At 38.1% G+C, this 19,776-nt stretch overlaps 2 protein-coding genes across 5 annotated transcripts in view; both read left to right on the forward strand.

Moving 5' to 3' along the window:
* Positions 1-633: 633 nt before the first annotated feature.
* Positions 634-16,283, forward strand: cops3 (COP9 signalosome subunit 3). The gene is made up of 12 exons (XM_077246175.1): positions 634-789; positions 1,622-1,751; positions 1,828-1,940; positions 2,029-2,078; positions 2,156-2,248; positions 4,450-4,629; positions 6,088-6,228; positions 7,714-7,887; positions 8,001-8,087; positions 9,049-9,162; positions 10,925-11,005; positions 15,962-16,283. The coding sequence occupies exons 1-12, from the start codon at positions 735-737 to the stop codon at positions 16,013-16,015; spliced, it is 1,272 nt and encodes a 423-aa protein (XP_077102290.1). The 5' UTR covers positions 634-734; the 3' UTR covers positions 16,016-16,283.
* Positions 16,284-18,323: 2,040 nt separating this feature from the next.
* Positions 18,324-19,776, forward strand: part of usp22 (ubiquitin specific peptidase 22) — a 51,353-nt gene continuing 49,900 nt past the window's right edge. Inside the window, exon 1 of one of the 4 annotated variants that reach the window (XM_077246198.1) lies at positions 18,324-18,755. In XM_077246198.1, the coding sequence (XP_077102313.1) occupies positions 18,636-18,755 (120 nt within the window). In that variant the 5' untranslated portion in view covers positions 18,324-18,635. The remainder of the gene's footprint in view (positions 18,756-19,776) is intronic. The other 3 variants (XM_077246219.1, XM_077246202.1, XM_077246210.1) reach the window with 3 other exon arrangements.

The raw sequence follows: 19,776 nt of genomic DNA on the forward strand, positions 1-19,776 counted from the left end.
CTTGTGCACAAGTCCTACAACATTTACATATGACCTTAAATATGTAAATAGTACAATTAATATATTTTAAATTACGTCACATATCCGAAGCTATATATGACCGAATTAAATTTTTCTCAGTAAGCTCACAAGCTAAGCAAATAATTATTTGCTTAACTATTTCTTTAATAATTTTCATTAAAATAATGATATTTTCTCTAAAATAATGAAAAATTTAAAGATCTGGACTTTAACCTATAATACATTAAATTAGGATTTAACAGAGATTTTAAAATAGATCTTAACCTAAACTATTCACCCCAAGCAGAGTCTTAATTGAACTATCAATCCTGCCTTCTTTTGCTCACAAAGTGAGAAGTTGATCATCTCTCCAGTCCGAGAGTGTCTTTGTTGTTTTGTACCGGAAGAAATAATGACATGTTCCTTTTATTCCTTAAAGATACATGTCCATCTTCAAAGGCTAAATCCTGTGACTTTTTGTTGAAAATGTAACGTGTAGCTCTAAATAAATAATAGGTATGTGTTTGTGAAGTGAAATCTTACATTACCTCAAAATTATCTCTTCTACGGAGGTTGCATTCCAGTGAGAGGGAAATCTCGTGGAATCTGAGCTGTCACTCAAACCTCGCGATATTTGTTGTTTACTGTTGGCGGCTGTGGGCCCGTCCCTTCTGTACTGGAAAGCTGCTTCTGGACATTTGAATGAAAAACAACCTCCCAAAATCGTAAAAACGATGGCTTCAGCTCTGGAGCAGTTCGTGAATAATGTGCGGCAACTTTCCGCGCAAGGTACGGACATTTACACCGCTCGTGAACACTCAGAGTAACGGATGCATGGGCTAACTAGCTTAATGCTAAAACTAGTTAGCGCGATAGCATGCTAGCTGCTAGCTGTTTATACTTCAGGCAGTAACACATGGGATTTGTTTATCTTACTCTGTTCGTCCGACTACTAATAAAAAAACTTAAAGCTGCTGAATATGTGCACATCATAACCGCTTAGCATTTAAATTAATGAAATTACTGGACGTGTCATATTAGCCTAGTCATTTATAAAATATGGCATGAAATACCTTCATAACAATTGTAGTAAACCTGTGATTGGTTCTCTTCCTGATCTTACTATTAGTTGCATTGACATCATGGATAAAAAAAATTAACACCGTGTGTTATTTCTGTAAAGAGGAATGAGTACATTTATTTTTAATATCTGATACTATGATCATCTTTATGGCATGTGATACTGGTTAATTAGAGATGGACCATATAATTAAAATTCATATACATACAGCAAAATACATGTCATCTGTACCAAATGGCAGACTGCTTTCCACTGACTTAAAGATCTCTTATGATAATTTTTTTTTTTTTTTTAAGTTATGACATCTCTGTCACTGAAAAAGAAAATTTTTGGATGTATGAAGATTCAAATATTATAGACTTGATGTTTCTTATCAATGTTTCTCTGTCACATATAGCCAATCTGCAGGGAGACGGAACTGTTCATCATCATTTAACAAACAAAAAATTAGACCTTGATCGCATGTGCATTTACTTTAGAATAATATCACTAACATGAAATCGTGTTTTCTTGCATAATAATGCTTCTTATGCTTCTCAGGTCAGATGACTCAACTATGTGAACTGATCAATAAAAGCGGGGAGCTTCTGGCCAAGAATCTCTCTCATCTGGACACTGTTCTCGGGGCGTTGGACATCCAAGAGCACTCGCTGGGTGTTTTAGCTGTTCTGTAAGTCCGTGACTTGTTGAGCACTGAGAGTTCATGAAGTGTTTTGTGGCCATCTGAAAGAGTTACTGTTTTGCAGGTTTGTGAAGTTTTCCATGCCAAACATCCCTGATTTCGAGACCTTGTTTTCCCAAGTCCAACTCTTCATCAGCACCTGCAACGGAGAGCACATCCGATACGCCACAGACACGTGTATGAAAACACTTCAGTTGTTTTTTTGTTTTTTTTCATCACTCTGTTTCATTTGTATTCCTCTTTTAAAGTTTTGTTCTCCTTTCAGTTGCTGGTCTGTGCCATCAGTTGACAAATGCCCTTGTAGAAAGAAAACAGGCAAGTGTCTTTCTGTCATTTTAGAGTCGTTCTCTTTAAATTACAAGAGTGATGTTAAGTTGTGTTGTTCTTCACAGCCCTTGCGTGGAATAAGTATACTTAAACAGGCCATAGACAAGATGCAGATGAACACAAATCAGCTTACCTCAGTGCACGCAGACCTGTGTCAGGTGAGTCTGGATCAGAGAACATTATTTTGTGTTAGTACAGTTTTATTAACTTGTTATAGATAATTAAAGATGTAATTGTGGTGTAAGTAAAGTAAGAGGCAACATTAAACGCTGTGAAAATGATAATACAGGGATAATTTAGTTATTATTATTTTTTGTAGTAGAAAGTCTATCATTGTAATTGTGGCCCTTTAGAACAAACTAAACTTTATGTCTGACAAATATGAACAATCGAAATGAAATCCCTACAAAGGTGTCGTTCTGGCAAGAAACGCAGGCGACTTTAGCCCAGATGTTTATTAGTCAAGTTGGCGTTTGATAATTTTAGACAGGAAAATTTGCCTTTTTATAATTTGTATTGTTTAAAGTCCCCCTGTAGTCAATCATTTTATCTCTTAAAACTCATCTTTGATCACCAGAATTACGTTTAAGCGTTTTTCCATGCCTTAAAATAGTTTGACTGTAACTCGACACCCTTGTCTCATTTAGTAGATGCGGATCTATGAATATGCAAATACAATCTACAGATCAGTCATGATAGAGGAGACTTTGGGCCCGTCCACACGAAGACGCGTTTCGTTGTATACGTATACATTTTTTATCGTATTGGCGTTTCGTCCACACGGATCCGCCGTTTTGCGAAAGTGAAACCGCTATTTTTTGAAACCGGGTCCCAAAGTGGATAAATCTGAAAACGACACCCTTGCGGTTTCGTGTGTACAGCCAATCCGTATATTTTGTGAAACGATGATGTCATCACATCACGTGTCGGCGCATGCTCAAAGTCTTCTTCTCCGTGTATAGTGTATCTCTGTGGCACAATTACAGCGCCCCATACTGGTCTGACATATATACTACACCGTTTTCAGTCGGTTTCAGTGGTTTCGTGTGGACGCAGATATTTCTTGAGACGACGCCGTGTTTACGGAGTTTTTTTTTAGAACGAGGAAAAAAAATTATCGGATAGGGAACGCACCGGCTTCGTGTGGACGTGGCCTTTGATAGTCTTTCGGGAGGTTCTCGACACCCTTGTCTCATTTAGTAGATGCGGATCTATGAATATGCAAATACAATCTACAGATCAGTCATGATAGAGGAGACTTTGATAGTCTTTCGGGAGGTTTCCCAGACAGCGTTTAAATGAAGACAGGAGTAGGCCTTAATCTAGAACGATTAATTAAACATGGCTTTTCTGAAAGTACATATTACTAAAACTTGGGCTATGCAGTCCTTAAATTTAAAACCAACGGTGTTAATCTTAATTAGCATGATTTGCTTATAAAACATGGAATAAATTGTGAAAAGCTTCAAATTGTATGGAACCAAGTAGAAACTCCAAGGAAAAAACTTTACTTAGCAAAGAAAAACTTCAGCTGTGGAATCAATGAAAAGGAATGCCTGGAAATCTATTTGTAATTAATTCAATGCAAATGAACCCATCTAGAGCATAACAACAACTTCAGGTAAGATTGAATCATAAGCTTTATTACCTTACTGTTTTTTGGACATTAGGTGTTTTGGAAGAATATACAAATAAACCTTAAAAAAAAAAAACTGTTGTTGACGCCCATGATTTCCTGGAGGAAGGCTAGAGCTAAATCGAAGCTCAAATTAAACCTGCCAGGAGGCTTCAGATTAAAGTTGTGTTTAAAAGAAGACACGTGTGTTTGTATATATGCATTCACTGACATAGTCAACAAGTGTGTAATCTTTGAAACAACATTAATCTGAACTTAAACCTCCCTCGTGTTAGGTTTAGTTTAAGCCTCAGTTTAGTCCTGAAATAGCGCTAGTCTTCCTCCAGGATATGACTTTATTAATCTGTGGACTAGACTTAAGTTTAGGACTATTTAATGGACTAGACTATTAAAAGCATGACAGAGAAAGCAGATTTCTGTTAATCTGGTGTAAAAGCCCATTTTAGTCTTGGAGTAGGCTTAATGTCTGTCCTGGAAACCGCTCCTTTGAGTAGTCTTTTATATAGATACAAATGGTGCCTAATTAAAAGCTAAATATTAGTACCATGAAAGTACAACATTTTAAAGAATGAATATTATTGAAACAAAATATAGTGCATTCATTTCATGAAAAAAAAAGAAAGGATGTGGACCGTAAGTGATAAACATCAGAGGGTTAAACACTTTTTCTTTATTTCAGTTGTTATTTGTGCAACTATTAATAATGCAGCCCTGTATTTACAGTTATGCCTATTAGCCAAGTGCTTCAAACCTGCAGTCCCGTTCCTGGAGCTGGACATGATGGATATTTGCAAGGAGAACGGAGCGTACGACGCAAAGCCCTTTCTTTGTTATTACTACTATGGAGGCATGATCTACACGGGCCTGAAGAACTTTGAACGGGCACTGTATTTTTTTGAACAGGTATTTATTTTTTTGTACAGTCTTGCATGTGTTTTGTGAAAGAACATCGTTCTGGTTTGTGCTTCGGCTCTGCGTGACTGTGTGGATGAATATGGTTCTTTCTAATGAGTAAAAAAATGGAGAGATTATCCTACCGCTCATAAAACATTCACTCTCTGCTAGGCTTAAGAGATGTAACCAGTTTAGATGGAAAGGATCTCAAGCTGACTAGCTGTAGCTTTAGCCATTAATAGACATGATACTTCTGGATAATAAACTTCAGTACAGTCAGTGCTACAACAACCATGATGACAGATAATGCTTTACAGTGAACTCTGTTAGATATATGACAGTTTATCTGTTCAATAAAACATCTTTCTCTCCTGTGGAGTATTAAAAACTCCCATCATCTCCGTTTCACTTTTACAACATTTATTGTTCCTCAGTTCTCTCCGTCTCCTGAAGTTGAGCTGATGTTGATTCTTGTTTTATTACAAGCTCGGTCTCGTTTCCTTTTCTCCAGCAGACTCTCTGTTCTCACACACACACACACACACACACACACACACACACACACACACACACACACACACACACACACACACACACACTCAAACTCACACTCACAATCACACTCACACATTCACACTCACTCACTCTCACACACACATATCAACCAACCAACTGAAACACACTCACTAGAGATGCGCGGTTGGCGGTTATAGCCGTGGATAAACCGCGGATCGGGCGGATGACGTGATGAAAAAAATTTTTTTTATTAAATTCGGGCGGGTGGCGGCCGGTTTCTAGTCTCGCGGCTGTCATCAGCAGCGCCTTGTATCAGCGGATGGCGGGCGGGAAAATTGGTCAAAAATGTTGGTGCGGATGGATGGCAGACGGATGATGAGTTTTGTGATGCGGTTGCGGATGAAATAATAGCCCATCCGCGCATCTCTAACACTCACACACCAGACACGCGTCAAAGCAACCGTAGCAACTTCTCTCTATTTATTTATTTATTTATTTATGTATTTACCTACATACTAAAAAATGTATTACATGCCACATGCATACCTCCATAAACTTCACTGAGTGATGGGCCTAGCGAATCAGAACTGATTCACTGAGATGAACTGATTCAATGAGATGAACTGATTCAATGAGATGAACTGATTCACTGAGATGAACTGATTCACTGAGATGAACTGATTCAATGAGATGAACTGATTCACTGAGATGAACTGATTCACTGAGATGAACTGATTCACTGAGATGAATCAAACTCTAACACTGATTTTGCAGTTGTTTTAACAGAAAGTTAATGACCAATTAAAAAGCACATTAAAATCATTGTCAAATTCACAATTAATAAATGGTATTACAAATATTTTGTAAATGTCCAGTATATTTTGCATCCTCATGTCTCATGTTTCCCAGTAAATAAGCATGTCTTCTACTCTTCTCTTTCTGTCTATTCAGGCAATAACCACTCCTGCGATGGCTGTCAGTCACATCATGTTAGAAGCGTACAAGAAGTACATCCTCGTGTCCCTCATCCTTCATGGCAAAGTCCAGCAGCTTCCCAAATACACGTCACAGATCGTGGGCCGATTCATCAAGGTGAGCCGCTCTGCCTCGACATTAGGGCTGCACAATTAATCACAATTAACATGAACTAGCGCTTAAACTGTTTAGGATTATTCCAATTATGAAATCACAAAGGCTGCGATTATTTTTTTTTAATGTGCATCATGTCAGTAGGCGTTTCCATTACAGATTTGCGTAAAACTTTTACAAATTTGTTCTAAATGTCGACAAAATACTAATGCGTAATGACGGCATTTCCATTAACCGATGTTATGCGACTAAAACGTAATTTTTTTCATTCAAGACCCTTATACTAGAGAGCGGCACATATTTCTTGGAGTTTCTCACTCATTTCTGCTTCGAGGTCGTGATTGTGGGATTTCTTTGAGGTTTAGAATCCAGCATTCCTGTAATTATTTTGTCTTTTATGAATTTAATAAAGAACTCTGTCTCGTATTCTGTCCAGACACACCGCGTCTTCTACGTCAGGTGACCTGTAAATGCGCAAAAACTGTTTCAAAACCGAAGTTTTGCGAAATATTTTTTTTCCGAATTGCCTGAAAAACCACCTCATGCGAACGTAAAAACTTTTTTGCGATAAATGCGAGTTTTTGCGTAATTGACGTGTTTCCATTGGGCGTATTTTCAATTCGCAATTTCAATTTGCGCAATTTGAAGGGTAATGGAAACGCGGCTAGAGATGTACGGCTCTGTGATCAGTAGTAAACGCTGCTCACTCTGAAAGCACCGTGAGTTTGAGTCGCTTATAACATGCATTTGAAAAAGCAACACATGTCAAACATCTTTCCAAACATGAGAAGCATTTATGAATCTCTCGTCCAACAGAAGACAACATTTAAAAAATCAATCAAAGCGTTTCAATCTTCTGTATATTCAGATTATGATGCCTGATAGGGATTTCCTGGAATGATGTGTTATCTACTTCTCTGTGTGTGTGTGTGTGTGTGTGTGTGTGTGTGTGTGTGTGTGTGTGTGTGTGACGCCCTCTGGCGATCAGCCATACTTCACTGCGCATTAAATAATCTCAGCCTTTGCCAAATTGCGCTCAGTTTCATTACGATTAATCGTGCCGCCTACTCGACATGTAATCTGGCATTTCTGCTCCTGACCTGGACTTCAAGAGCAGGTCATGGCCTAATGGTAACAGAGTTGGACTGGTGACCCAAAGGTTGCTGGTTCGATTCCAGTACCGGCAGGAATATGACTGAGGTGTCCTTGAGCAAGGCACCTAACCCCCAATCGCTCCCCGGGCGCCACTCAAGGCTGCCCGCTGCTCCGGGTGTGTGTATCCACGTTTGCAGTGTGTGTGTCTTCACTACTCACTACTCTGCTCCTAATGTGTGTGCACTTAATTGGATGGGTTAAATGCAGAGGTCAAATTCCAAGTATGGGTTACCATACTTGGCCATCACGTGTCACTTTCACTTTCACTTCAGGAGAGCACTTTAAAGGCTCCATAAGCTAATCATCTTTTGTGTGTGTGTTTGTGATGTAAAGCCCCTCAGTAATGCTTACCACGAGCTGGCTCAGGTGTACGCCACCAATAACCCGGCAGAGCTGCGTCTTCAGGTCAGCAAACACAGCGAGACGTTTGCACGAGACAACAACACCGGCCTGGTCAAACAATGCCTGTCCTCACTCTACAAGAAGAACATTCAGAGGCTAACCAAGGTCTGAAGTTACAATAATCACATGTCCTGCGTGTGTTTTGTTTTGTAAGTTTGCAGACGTGATATACAGTGCTGATAAACGGAAACGCTGATCTCTGTTCTTTTGATTGACAGACGTTCTTGACATTATCCTTACAAGACATGGCGAGTCGAGTTCAGCTCTCCGGCCCTCAAGAAGCCGAGAAATACGTCCTGCATATGGTAGGAAATCAGCTTCATAACGACACACTCTAATCACATGTTTTGTGATGTTTTGTGATGTTCGCCATTGGAAATGAATGGGAAATTCTATAATATATTATTATTAATCAGCCACAGTAATTTTTGATAATCTGTAAATATACATCCAAATGAAAAGCCTAATAAAAGTAAGTAATTATGTGTAAGCGACTAGGTAATGTGCATCCGCTATGTAACTATGGAAGCTTGTTTCTGGCGTGGCACAAAAAAGTAAATTGGTTCTTTTTATTTCACAATTCTGACTTTTTTTCTTTTATTATTTGCAAGTTACTCTGAGGAAAATTAGACTTGAACTAGTGTAATTGTAAAAAAATTTTTATCATAGTTTTATTAATATTTTGAATGAGCTTTTTTTATATTTTTCGTATTCATGTTAATTTTAGTTTAATTTTTAGATTTCATTATGCGCTTTTGTCGTTTTATAGTTATTTTTTTAAATATTGCTATTAAGGTTTAATTTATTCTTTATTTTAGTTAATTTAGTTTTCGTTTTTTATTTCCAGTTGATTTTAGTGATTCAACTTTCTAATTTTCTGTTAGTTATTCAACTTGTATTTCTATTTTATTCTATTTCGGCTTTATTTCAATTAACAGAAATGTTTTTAATAGTTTTAGTATTAGTTACGATAATAACCCTGAAATAAACTCACAGTTGCGATGGGAAAAAAAGTCCGAATTGTGAGTGAATTAATTGTTTTATTCTCTGGAAGAAACAAGCTTACATATATTACTCTGTGTAATTGAAAATAACATGAATATATATTTATTTTCTAATTGATTATTTCCTGTTGAGAATCACTGGATTTTTTTTTTTGTGTGACTACTGAAACCTTTTAATCAAATTGTCTTGCATGCTCTGCTTCATGTTTGTTTAATATTTACAGATTGTTGGTGCTCAAATCTTTCCTTTTTCATCTCTCAGATTGAGGACGGAGAGATTTATGCAAGTATCAACCAGAAAGACGGCATGGTCTGTTTCCATGACAACCCTGAGAAATACAACAACCCTGCAATGCTCCACAAAATTGACCAAGAGGTTAGTAATTATAAAACAGTGCTTTTCTCAATCCTCTGCTGATGTAGAAGAAAATACCAGCATGCAGTCTATATTTACACCCTCATTATCTCTTTAATCAGCTCTTTCAAGGACATTTGAGAGAAATTTGAATACATTCTTATATTTTTATGTTAAATGTAATGTATATGAAGAAGAAAGTCAGATTCTGCACTACTTGAATTAAACTATAAATGCAACATAATACAGGTGAAACTCGGAAAATTAGAATATCGTGCAACAGTTCATGTATTTCAGTAATTCAAATTAAAAGGTGAAACTAATATATTTAGTATATATAACTATATACATGTTAGGGGTGTAACGATATTCGAACCGAACCGAAGAACCGCGATACAGAACCCACGATTCGAATCGCGATACTCTCATGGCGAACCGAACACGCCCCGCCCCCTGCTACCCCGGCCCGCCCAGCCCGGCTCATTGGACCTGGAATGTGTACAAAACGAATTCAGTTTTGTAGCCTAACCACCATTAACACCAAATAGCAAGCTCCGTGTTTGTTACTTTCGATAATAAGCAAGGTGTAATCTTCAAATTCTGACTATTTGATCACAAAAATCAAACAATAAATGCCGTTTTGGCGCTCTCTGATGTGGCGTGAGATCACTGTACTAGCTCCTCATTTCAAGTGGCAGCGCGGAGCACGAGTAAACACGATCATCTCTTCCTCAGATACAGAATAAACATGAATGGACACCTGAAGGTATGTTGAAAAATACAGTATACTTACTGAAAGGCATCACAACTCGTGTAATCGCTCAATCAGTGTTTCAGCAGCGGAAAGACGTCAATATAACTGCATAGCTTGTCACTAGCATTATATTTACCTCATCAGGCAAGCGATTCAGTGTCCACAACTTGTTGGTTCCTAGAGAAATGAACTCTTGCACTAAATAAATGCACTATATTATCCAATATATTATATTTAACTTAACCTGTTAATTATATCTTGATAATTTAATGTACGTTTAAAATATCTTTCATGAAAATGACAGCAACAGTGTAAATTATTATATTTCAATAACAAATTAGAGTAAAGTTAATGCAAAAACTGCCTAATGTTCAGTTTACATGTTTTCATACAATGTGTTGGGTGTTGATTATTATATCTAAAAAATAAATAGCATCTGAATTTAGGCTCTGTTGTTAACCTTTAATGTTATAGTAATGTGCGGCTCCATATATAGTTTACAGCATTAGCAGATTTTTAATCCTTGCAAAACGTTTAATTGTAATTTAAAGAGAAAGACACCATTTTTTCATTAAACCACTGTTTAATTTTTTTTTTAGCTTTCTAAACCGAACCGAACCGAGACGTCAAAACCGTGGGAAAATCGAACCGTCAGTTTTGTGTATCGTTACACCCCTAATACATATGCATGATTATACTTTTCAGAGGGCCGACATTTCTGTATTTAAAATCCTTTTTTTATTGATTTCATGTAATATTCTAATATTCTGAGATTTTGAATTTGGGGGTTTTCATAAGCTGTAAACCATAATCATCAAAATTATAACTTTAGCACGATATTCTAATTTTTCGAGTTTCACCCGTATGTTTATGCACAACTGATTTTTTATTCATTATATAATGTTTATTTCAGATATTTACACGCATAAGATCACCTGAAATGCATGGACTCATTTATATGTTACTGCAGAGTGTTTGAGTCTCGAGTCCACAGATGTCTCGATGTTAATCTGTCTTTGATTAATGCAGATGCTGAAATGTATAGAATTGGATGAAAAACTAAAGTCCATGGATCAGGAAATCACCGTAAATCCCCAGTTTGTGCAAAAGGTACCAGTTTGAGATTATTATTAGGAGTTAAAGCTCTTATAACCAGGTAGTGGTGGGCGATTTGATGATTAATCTTGAAGATGTCTGATTCGCTGGCCATATTATATCATGTGTCTTGTCTTTCATGCATGGCGACACATTTGATAAAAACATTTCAACAGGAGTAGGGCTGATTTTGGCTTCCAAAACGATTATGAAAATGTGATAATGAAGATAAAATGATCATTGTGCCGAATGCCGTTCCTTGCCGTCTACATTTTATTTTAAAAAGAGTTGTAAAAAACGCATTAAACTGCGAAAGAGAATTATCCTCGTTGTTTGTAAATATACACACAAATGTCAAAATATCCGCCTTGGCGATTATTTACATAAAATGTTTGTGTCTTTCTTTCCTGGAAAACACTCCAGTATTTTCTCCATATAGTGACTTCAATCGAGTCCAACGGGTCGAAGGTCCAAATGTGAGTTTCAGTGCAGCTACAAAGTCTCGACACGATCTAGCCGAGGAATAAGATAAGGAATAAGTCTGATCTAGACAAACCAGTGTCTAGACAAACTAGACAAGTGTCAAAGCGCAAGTAACTTTGTGGGCGGATCCCGGCGCTGTTGCTATTTTCCCGGCGGGATAAATGCCTCTTGCGCCTGACGCAAATCTAAAAGGGGTTGGTCTGAAGTAGCTTCATTATTCATAGGTGTGGTTTGGGCGTAACGAGAAACAAACCAATGAGAGCTTTATATCACATTCCTTTTAAAGGTGCAATGTGTCAAAATTTTGAGTATCTATTAACAGAAATGCAATATGCCATCCATAACTACAGGTCCTTCTCAAAAAATTAGCATATTGTGATAAAGTTAATTATTTTCCATAATGTAATGCTAAAAATTAAACTTTCATATATTTTAGATTCATTGCACACCAACTGAAATATTTCAGGTCTTTTATTGTTTTAATACTGATGATTTTGGCATACAGCTCATGAAAACCCAAAATTCCTGTCTCAAAAAATTAGCATATCATGAAAAGGGTCTCTAAACAAGCTATTAACCTAATCATCTGAATCAACTAATTAATTATAAACACCTGCAAAAGATTCCTGAGGCTTTTAAAAACTCCCAGCCTGTTTCATTACTCCAAACCGCAATCATGGGTAAGACTGCCGACCTGACTGCTGTCCAGAAGGCCATCATTGACACCCTCAAGCAAGAGGGTAAGACAGAAAGAAATTTCTGAACAAATAGGCTGTTCCCAGAGTGCTGTATCAAGGCACCTCAGTGGGAAGTCTGTGGGAAGGAAAAAGTGTGGCAAAAAACGCTGCACAACGAGAAGAGGTGACCGGACCCTGAGGAAGATTGTGGAGAAGGACCGATTCCAGACCTTGGGGGACCTGCGGAAGCAGTGGACTGAGTCTGGAGTAGAAACATCCAGAGCCACCGTGCACAGGCGTGTGCAGGAAATGGGCTACAGGTGCCGCATTCCCCAGGTCAAGCCACTTTTGAACCAGAAACAGCGGCAGAAGCGCCTGACCTGGGCTACAGAGAAGCAGCACTGGACTGTTGCTCAGTTTTGCATGTCATTCGGAAATCAAGGTGCCAGAGTCTGGAGGAAGACTGGGGAGAAGGAAATGCCAAAATGCCTGAAGTCCAGTGTCAAGTACCCACAGTCAGTGATGGTCTGGGGTGCCATGTCAGCTGCTGGTGTTGGTCCACTGTGTTTTATCAAGGGCAGGGCCAATGCAGCTAGCTATCAGGAGATTTTGGAGCACTTCATGCTTCCATCTGCTGAAAAGCTTTATGGAGATGAAGATTTCATTTTTCAGCACGACCTGGCACCTGCTCACAGTGCCAAAACCACTGGTAAATGGTTTACTGACAATGGTATTACTGTGCTCAATTGGCCTGCCAACTCTCCTGACCTGAACCCCATAGAGAATCTGTGGGATATTGTGAAGAGAAAGTTGAGAGACGCAAGACCCAACACTCTGGATGAGCTTAAGGCCGCTATCGAAGCATCCTGGGCCTCCATAACACCTCAGCAGTGCCACAGGATGATTGCCTCCATGCCACGCCGCATTGAAGCAGTCATTTCTGCAAAAGGATTCCCGACCAAGTATTGACTATTGTGTGCATAACTGAACATAATTATTTGAAGGTTGACTTTTTTTTTGTTGTATTAAAAACACTTCTTTTATTGGTCGGATGAAATATGCTAATTTTTTGAGACAGGAATTTTGGGTTTTCATGAGCTGTATGCCAAAATCATCAGTATTAAAACAATAAAACACCTGAAATATTTCAGTTGGTGTGCAATGAATCTAAAGTATATGAAAGTTTAATTTTTATCATTACATTATGGAAAATAATGAACTTTATCACAATATGCTAATTTTTTGAGAAGGACCTGTATGTGTTCAGTGGTGTATAAAGAACTTAAGTTATAAACCGTAATGTTTTTATTACCTTAGAATGAGACACTTATATCTACATAACCGCGGGAATCCCCTTCTATGAAGGTCGACATATTGTGACGTCATGTTTCTACCGTAGTCGACAGCGAACACACAGCGTTACAGAGCGCGTTTCATCACTACCTTGAAAGAGAAGCAGCAGAAAGCTAGAAGCTAGCCATAAACACCGTGAGTAGTGACGTTTCCCTTGTCAGTGGTGTAAAATATGTAGTTGGATTGTTTCATGTAACTTAATTCTTGTCCCTCGCTGTGTTATGGCTTTGCTATGTGGGGATAAATGTGCTGGTTACGTTCGTGAGACAGCTGATTAGTACTCTTGTCATTGACCGTAAAACAGTTACAGGAATCACCAACCCGTCGATCTTGGAAGCATTTTAAGTCGATCGAGTTTCCAAAATCAGAGAAAAAAAGCCTATTGTGTGTAGTAAATGGTGTCTAGGGGATGCGAGGCGCGCGTGCTGTTACAATCACGTTATTTTTGCCGCACGCACCTTTGGGCTCATGCGGACGTGTCGAGTATAAACAAGGCTTAACGCTTTAACCAGCTCAGCCACAGTAACAGCTCATATTAGCCAGCTAAACTTTTACTACCCTGTTAGAAAAAAAATATATAGTTGCATAGTTTCATGTGGTTCTTCTCCCTCGCTGTATTATAAGTTTGCTATGTGGGGGGAAATGTGCTGGTTACGTTCGTGAGACAATCAACTAATTACTATTATTATATTATATATTAAGACCCTTGATCCTCACCTGACTATGGCTTTGTAAACTTTATCCATGATGTTGTTTATAATGGACTGTGGTACAGAAACTTGGTTTACTCTGGCTATTCTCTGCCGTCTCAGACGACGATGTTTGTCCCGTTTTAGCCACCGTAGCTTCTTCGAAAGGGAGGGGTGAGCGGTGGGCTGAGCCCTCAGTGTAAACTCGCAACCGAACCGCTAGATGTCGCTAAAAGTCACACACTGCACCTTTATGAGCATGATGAACGAGGTGCGCTTGTTCCATGGCGCAATACTATTATAACGGCGCATTTACCAGGCGCGCTTCAGAATCGGTTCACAGCCGAGGAGATCGATGTTCTCGTCAGGGCCGTAAAAGAAAGAGAAGTGACATTGGGGAATGGACAAACCCACCCAAATTAGCTTCGGTTAAACATGCATATAATAATTTGGGTAAATGTGTAAGCTTTATGCCTATTTTCCCCATCGTCATGGACACAACAATGATTTCCTTCGTGTTTTAATATTTTTCCTTATAATAATGTATCATTTGCAAAAAGTTAAATGCATCTGTGTAGATGAGAGAATCATCTACAGTGTGTGCGCGTTGTTCACACTCTGTATTATGGCCAAGCATGCGTGCTTAAAATAGCATCTGAATGTATGCGCAACGCGCCACTGACTTTTTTCAGGTCAGTGGCGCAATTGTTTTATAGAACAGCAAAATAGCATGAGGGAAAGTTTGCGCCGGAACACGCCTCCTCTTTGCGCTGAACCGCCCCGGGGAGCGCAAGTGTATTTCTTAGTTAGCCGACGTGTGTCTGTGGAGGGAAAAGTCCGCTTCGCGCGGGTGCAAAATAGGAATGATACATGCGTCAGTGTACAAAGTAATTTGCGCCGGGTGCAAGATAGGGCCCCCAGTGTTTACAATCCGAACTTGCAAAGACTAAGTCAAACGCCCTTTACAAAAAAAAAGGTACAACAACGATGTTGGACGATTTTGTAGTTGGATAAACACACTTGTAAACACTGGGTCTGTGCTTTCACCTTTGTCACGCGTGAAGTCGTGGACATCGCTGTCATTTTTTTTAACATTTTTATATAAAATGAGTGATGGTTTGTCTAGATCAGACTCTTATTCCTCGGCTGGATCGTGTCGAGACTTTGAAACTATAATTTGGACCTTCGACCCGTTGGACTCCTTTGAAGTCACTATATGGAGAAAATCCTGGAGTGTTTTCCTCAAAAACCTTCATTTCTTTTCCACTGAAGAAAGAAAAACATGAACATCTTGGATGACGTGGAGGAGAGTAAATTATCAGGACATTTTAATTCTGAAGTGAACTAATCACTTCAGGTGAATAATGAAATCAGATGCGTGTCATTATATTAGATCCATGCATTTGGTCTTAAAGCCTCGTGCAAATATCTGCAGCTGTCGGTTATTAATGTTAAAAGACGAAGACAACAGCACTCACTGCTCTTTACTAAATAACTAGTAGTTTTAATACGAATCAATGTATATTTAAATCATACAGTGATATGCAGTGTGTTAAAGTTTAACTCAGAGTATTTTGATAACTGATTGTTTACTGTGTTTTAAATTTTGCGAATAGATCAGTCTGGATATTCTCGATCTTAAAATTGGGACGATCACGATTCAGATCTCGGATTGTTATAAGATCATGATATGAAATGTTGGGAACATCGCCCATCGCTATAACCAGGTGTTGATTCCAGTATTAATTTGTGTGTTTTCCTGTTTCTAGAGTATGGGAACGCAGGAGGATGATGTCGGCAGCAAGACGTCAAGCTACTCTTGAAGCTTTTGGGTGGATCACTGCGTTCCCCGCGTCCCCTTCCTCATCCAAAAGCTGGAAAACCTTCATGCTTTGTTGAATATGGACTATATTGGAGGAAAACATAAATGTGTGGAATGACCCTTTCTTCTTTTTTTTTTTGGTTCTGTCACAGTGCACCCTAAACAAGAACTCATTTTTGTCAGTGTTTATTTATCAATGCTTGGTTGCCAGGCCACTTGCATCATTTATGCTCATACGAAATAAAGAAACTAGACTTCTTTGTTCAAAAGAGTTGCTACTTGTCTTTATTGAAACACCACAGAACTAAATAAAATACTATCTTAAGATCATATACGTGCAAAAAGCAATGTTGTCATCTTAAAATGCATCTCCAGGCTTCATTCAGTGCACTGACATTTCCATGATGTTTCGACAGCTTCTCTGATGTGATGCTCTTTCACCCACAGACAGTTTCATCCATCAGCTGATCTAATGTTTAGTTCTCCCTCGAGCGGTTCACAGTGATTCAGCATCGACGTGGCTCGTGGTAAAGGTGTGCTTTTGTTCCAGTCCTCTAGAGGTCTCTCGTGATTTGGGATTTACCATAAATAGATTACACATCACACATACCTCGAAACTAATGCTACCTGAGCCTGACTTCCACGAAAACATGTTTAGGTCATTATGGGCATTTCAAACCAGGCTTTTCAAAAATAGGTGTTTAATATTATTTTGAAGAAATGGGTGTTTCTTCAGAGGAATGTCTAATATTTCTGTCACTATCAAAATAGATTATAAAATTTAGGGTTGTTTGTAATATTATTTAGATACCATATATTTATGATTTTGCGGTGTTTCTTGCTTCATATTCATGTGCCACTATCAAATTAGGTCTTGTTAAATTACTTGTAATATTATATATTAACAATCTATTGATGATTTTAGGGTGTTTCTTCAGAGGAATGTCTTATATTTCTGTCACTACCCAAATAGATCATTAAATTGAGGGTCGCTTGTACAATTTAAAGTTTTTATTGAACCTCATTTACTTGTAATATTATTTAGATGCATTTATTGATGATTTTGGGGTGTTTCTTGCCTTATATTCATGTGCAACTATCAAATTAGACAATAAAATGAAGGGATTTCTTGTTAAATTTCAATTAATTTTATTTCAATATTATTTATAAACAATCTATTGATGATTTGGGTTGTTTCTTGAGAGATAGTTATCTTATATTCTTGTGTCACTAACAAAATAGATAATTAAATTGAGGGTTGTCTAGTTAAATTTTAGGCTACATTTTCCTTGTAATATTCATAAACAAATTATTGATGATTTTGAGGTGTTTTCTTATCTTATATTCATGTGGCACTATCAAATTAGACAATAAAATCAAAGGCTTTCTTGTTAAATTTCAATTAATTGTTCTTTTAATATTATTTATAAACAGTTATATTGATGATTTGGGGGTGTTTTTGAGAGCATATGAATATCATAAACTCATGTATCACTAGCAAAAAAGAAATTATTTTTTTTAAGTTGAAATTGAAGGTTGTCTAGTTACATTTCAACTTACAGGCTTAATTTTTCTTGCAATATTAGTCATCAACCATTTATTGATGATTTTGGGATGTTTCTTGGTCTTATTATATTTAAATTTCCTGTGTTACTATCAAAATATGTCATTAGAATTGTTACATTTCGTTGAAATATTATTTATAAACTAATAATTGATGATATTGGGGTGTTTCTTGATACTACCCTATGTTATATTCCTGTGCCACTACCAAATAAGATGATAAAATTGATGTTTGTCTTAATTGTTTGTTTCTTTCAGAAAATAATCCTAATCATTTTCTGTAAGCCGAATTTATATTTGTATTGTATCTATGGGTTGGGTCAAAAATATGACAAAAATAGCTTATGCCACTATTATATGCAATCAACAAAATATTAAAACCGGTTCAAATGCCTTGTTTAATTAATTTATCCAACCAGTCCATGGAATCAGCAAGCTGTTCTTCCGTAATGAACGAATGGGACAGAGACGCTCCACTTTCATACTCATGACAACACTGATTTTCATTTTCACAACTTCAATGCAGGTAGGCATGTGTGTTTTCTACTTGAATGACATAACCATCAAGAACAGAGGGACCAACGCGAGGTGCTACTGCAGCCAATCACAAGCGCTCCAAGTCTTTGAACAAAGACAAGCGGACGCGCCAGCCAATCAGATTTCAAAGTTCTGAAACGTCGGTGGGGCTTTAACGGAAATGACACGCGCGATAGCCAATCAAAGCCACGGGCTAAAAGCCACCTGCCAATCAGCGTTTAGTAACGCAAGGATTGCGTCGCCCACGGTGCTCAGTTGAATTCCATTGCCGTCCATTAAAACAACCGACTTGGAAAATACAATATCAAAGTGTGCTCAGTTTTAGCACAAGCTTGCGCGCGTTATTATTGTCAGGAATGACATATTTATGCAGCGAGAATATTGAGAAACGCTCCACGCATGTATAAGGTACGCATCTTCGACCCCGCATTGCCTGGCAAAACGGAACAATTGGTGGATAATTCTCCTCGTGACTTCATTTCATCGCTGAAATACAGAGGAACTCGAATGTGTTTTCTGTCATGAGTCCGGCCGGGTGCTCCCATGTGAACGGGTTCAAAGTGGACAACTGGAAGCAGAATCTGCGGGTCATATACCAGTGCTTTGTGTGGAGCGGCTCTGCCGAAACCAGGAAACGCAAGGTAAATAAAACCAGCAGAACCCAGTGGTGCATTGCATCGGCCCATCCTTCCCGATGCCAAGTCGCATTGCCCCCTCAAACACAATTCGTGATTTATTTTCACCAAGAGATATGAATCCACGTTTGTCCCTATGCTGATGCATTGGCTGGCCTGCGCAGACTCCTTTGCTTTCATTGGGCTGGACGTGGGGCTCAAGAGATGCTATTCAGCTGCCAGTGTTTTTTACTTGCTTTAAGCGAGTTTAATTGCCACGAGATGTCATTTCGACCACACTAGACCTCATTTCTTCGTTGTTTGATGCTTACCAGGCCTTTAAAATCATTGATTGCCCAACGCACGAATAGAGGTTTCAGTTTCACAGTTATCACGGAATGTGTCCGTTGTGTGTCATTCAGGACAAACAAGTTATGTTCACTTCCTCCATTTTTAATAATTCTATTATTATAACAACAATTCGTGAACCTTTTTGAAACGGATCATTTCAGTGAATCGTTTGAACCGGTTCGAATGCTTTGTTTAACAACCGCACTGAATCGGTTCGGCAACTTGTTTGAACCGAGAACCGTTAATTCAAAAATTTAACTAAATGACGTTTTTAAAGAGTTGATTCTGATTCAACAAACCGAACATTACATTTAAATAAAAACCCTTAATAGTAACAAATCTACATAATGGCTTTATAGTACAACAGTCGGATGTCAAAATCTCATTTATATTCTCCTTAGTGGAACTGATTATTAACAATAACCTTTAAAGATAGACCTACTGTGACGTGAAAAACTAGGCGTTAAATGATTGTATATGCGTTTGTTAAAGCCGCTAGCCCACATACTTACAACTTATTTAGTAAATAATCATTTTTAACAGATAATTTATGGTGAATAACTACATGACCCATGATTCTGCTCACACTCTCCACCAATCAGAGAATGAAAACAAAAAAACTGCAGCAAAATAACTCTTTTACTCTTGCCCACCCACTCCCATGATGCACTGCAAATGACATAGTCAGTTCCCTGAA

Source organism: Siphateles boraxobius, unplaced genomic scaffold, assembly GCF_051911475.1.
Source record: "Siphateles boraxobius isolate OS27281-9 unplaced genomic scaffold, OSU_SipBor_1 103, whole genome shotgun sequence".
NCBI classification, from domain to species: Eukaryota; Metazoa; Chordata; class Actinopteri; order Cypriniformes; family Leuciscidae; genus Siphateles; species Siphateles boraxobius.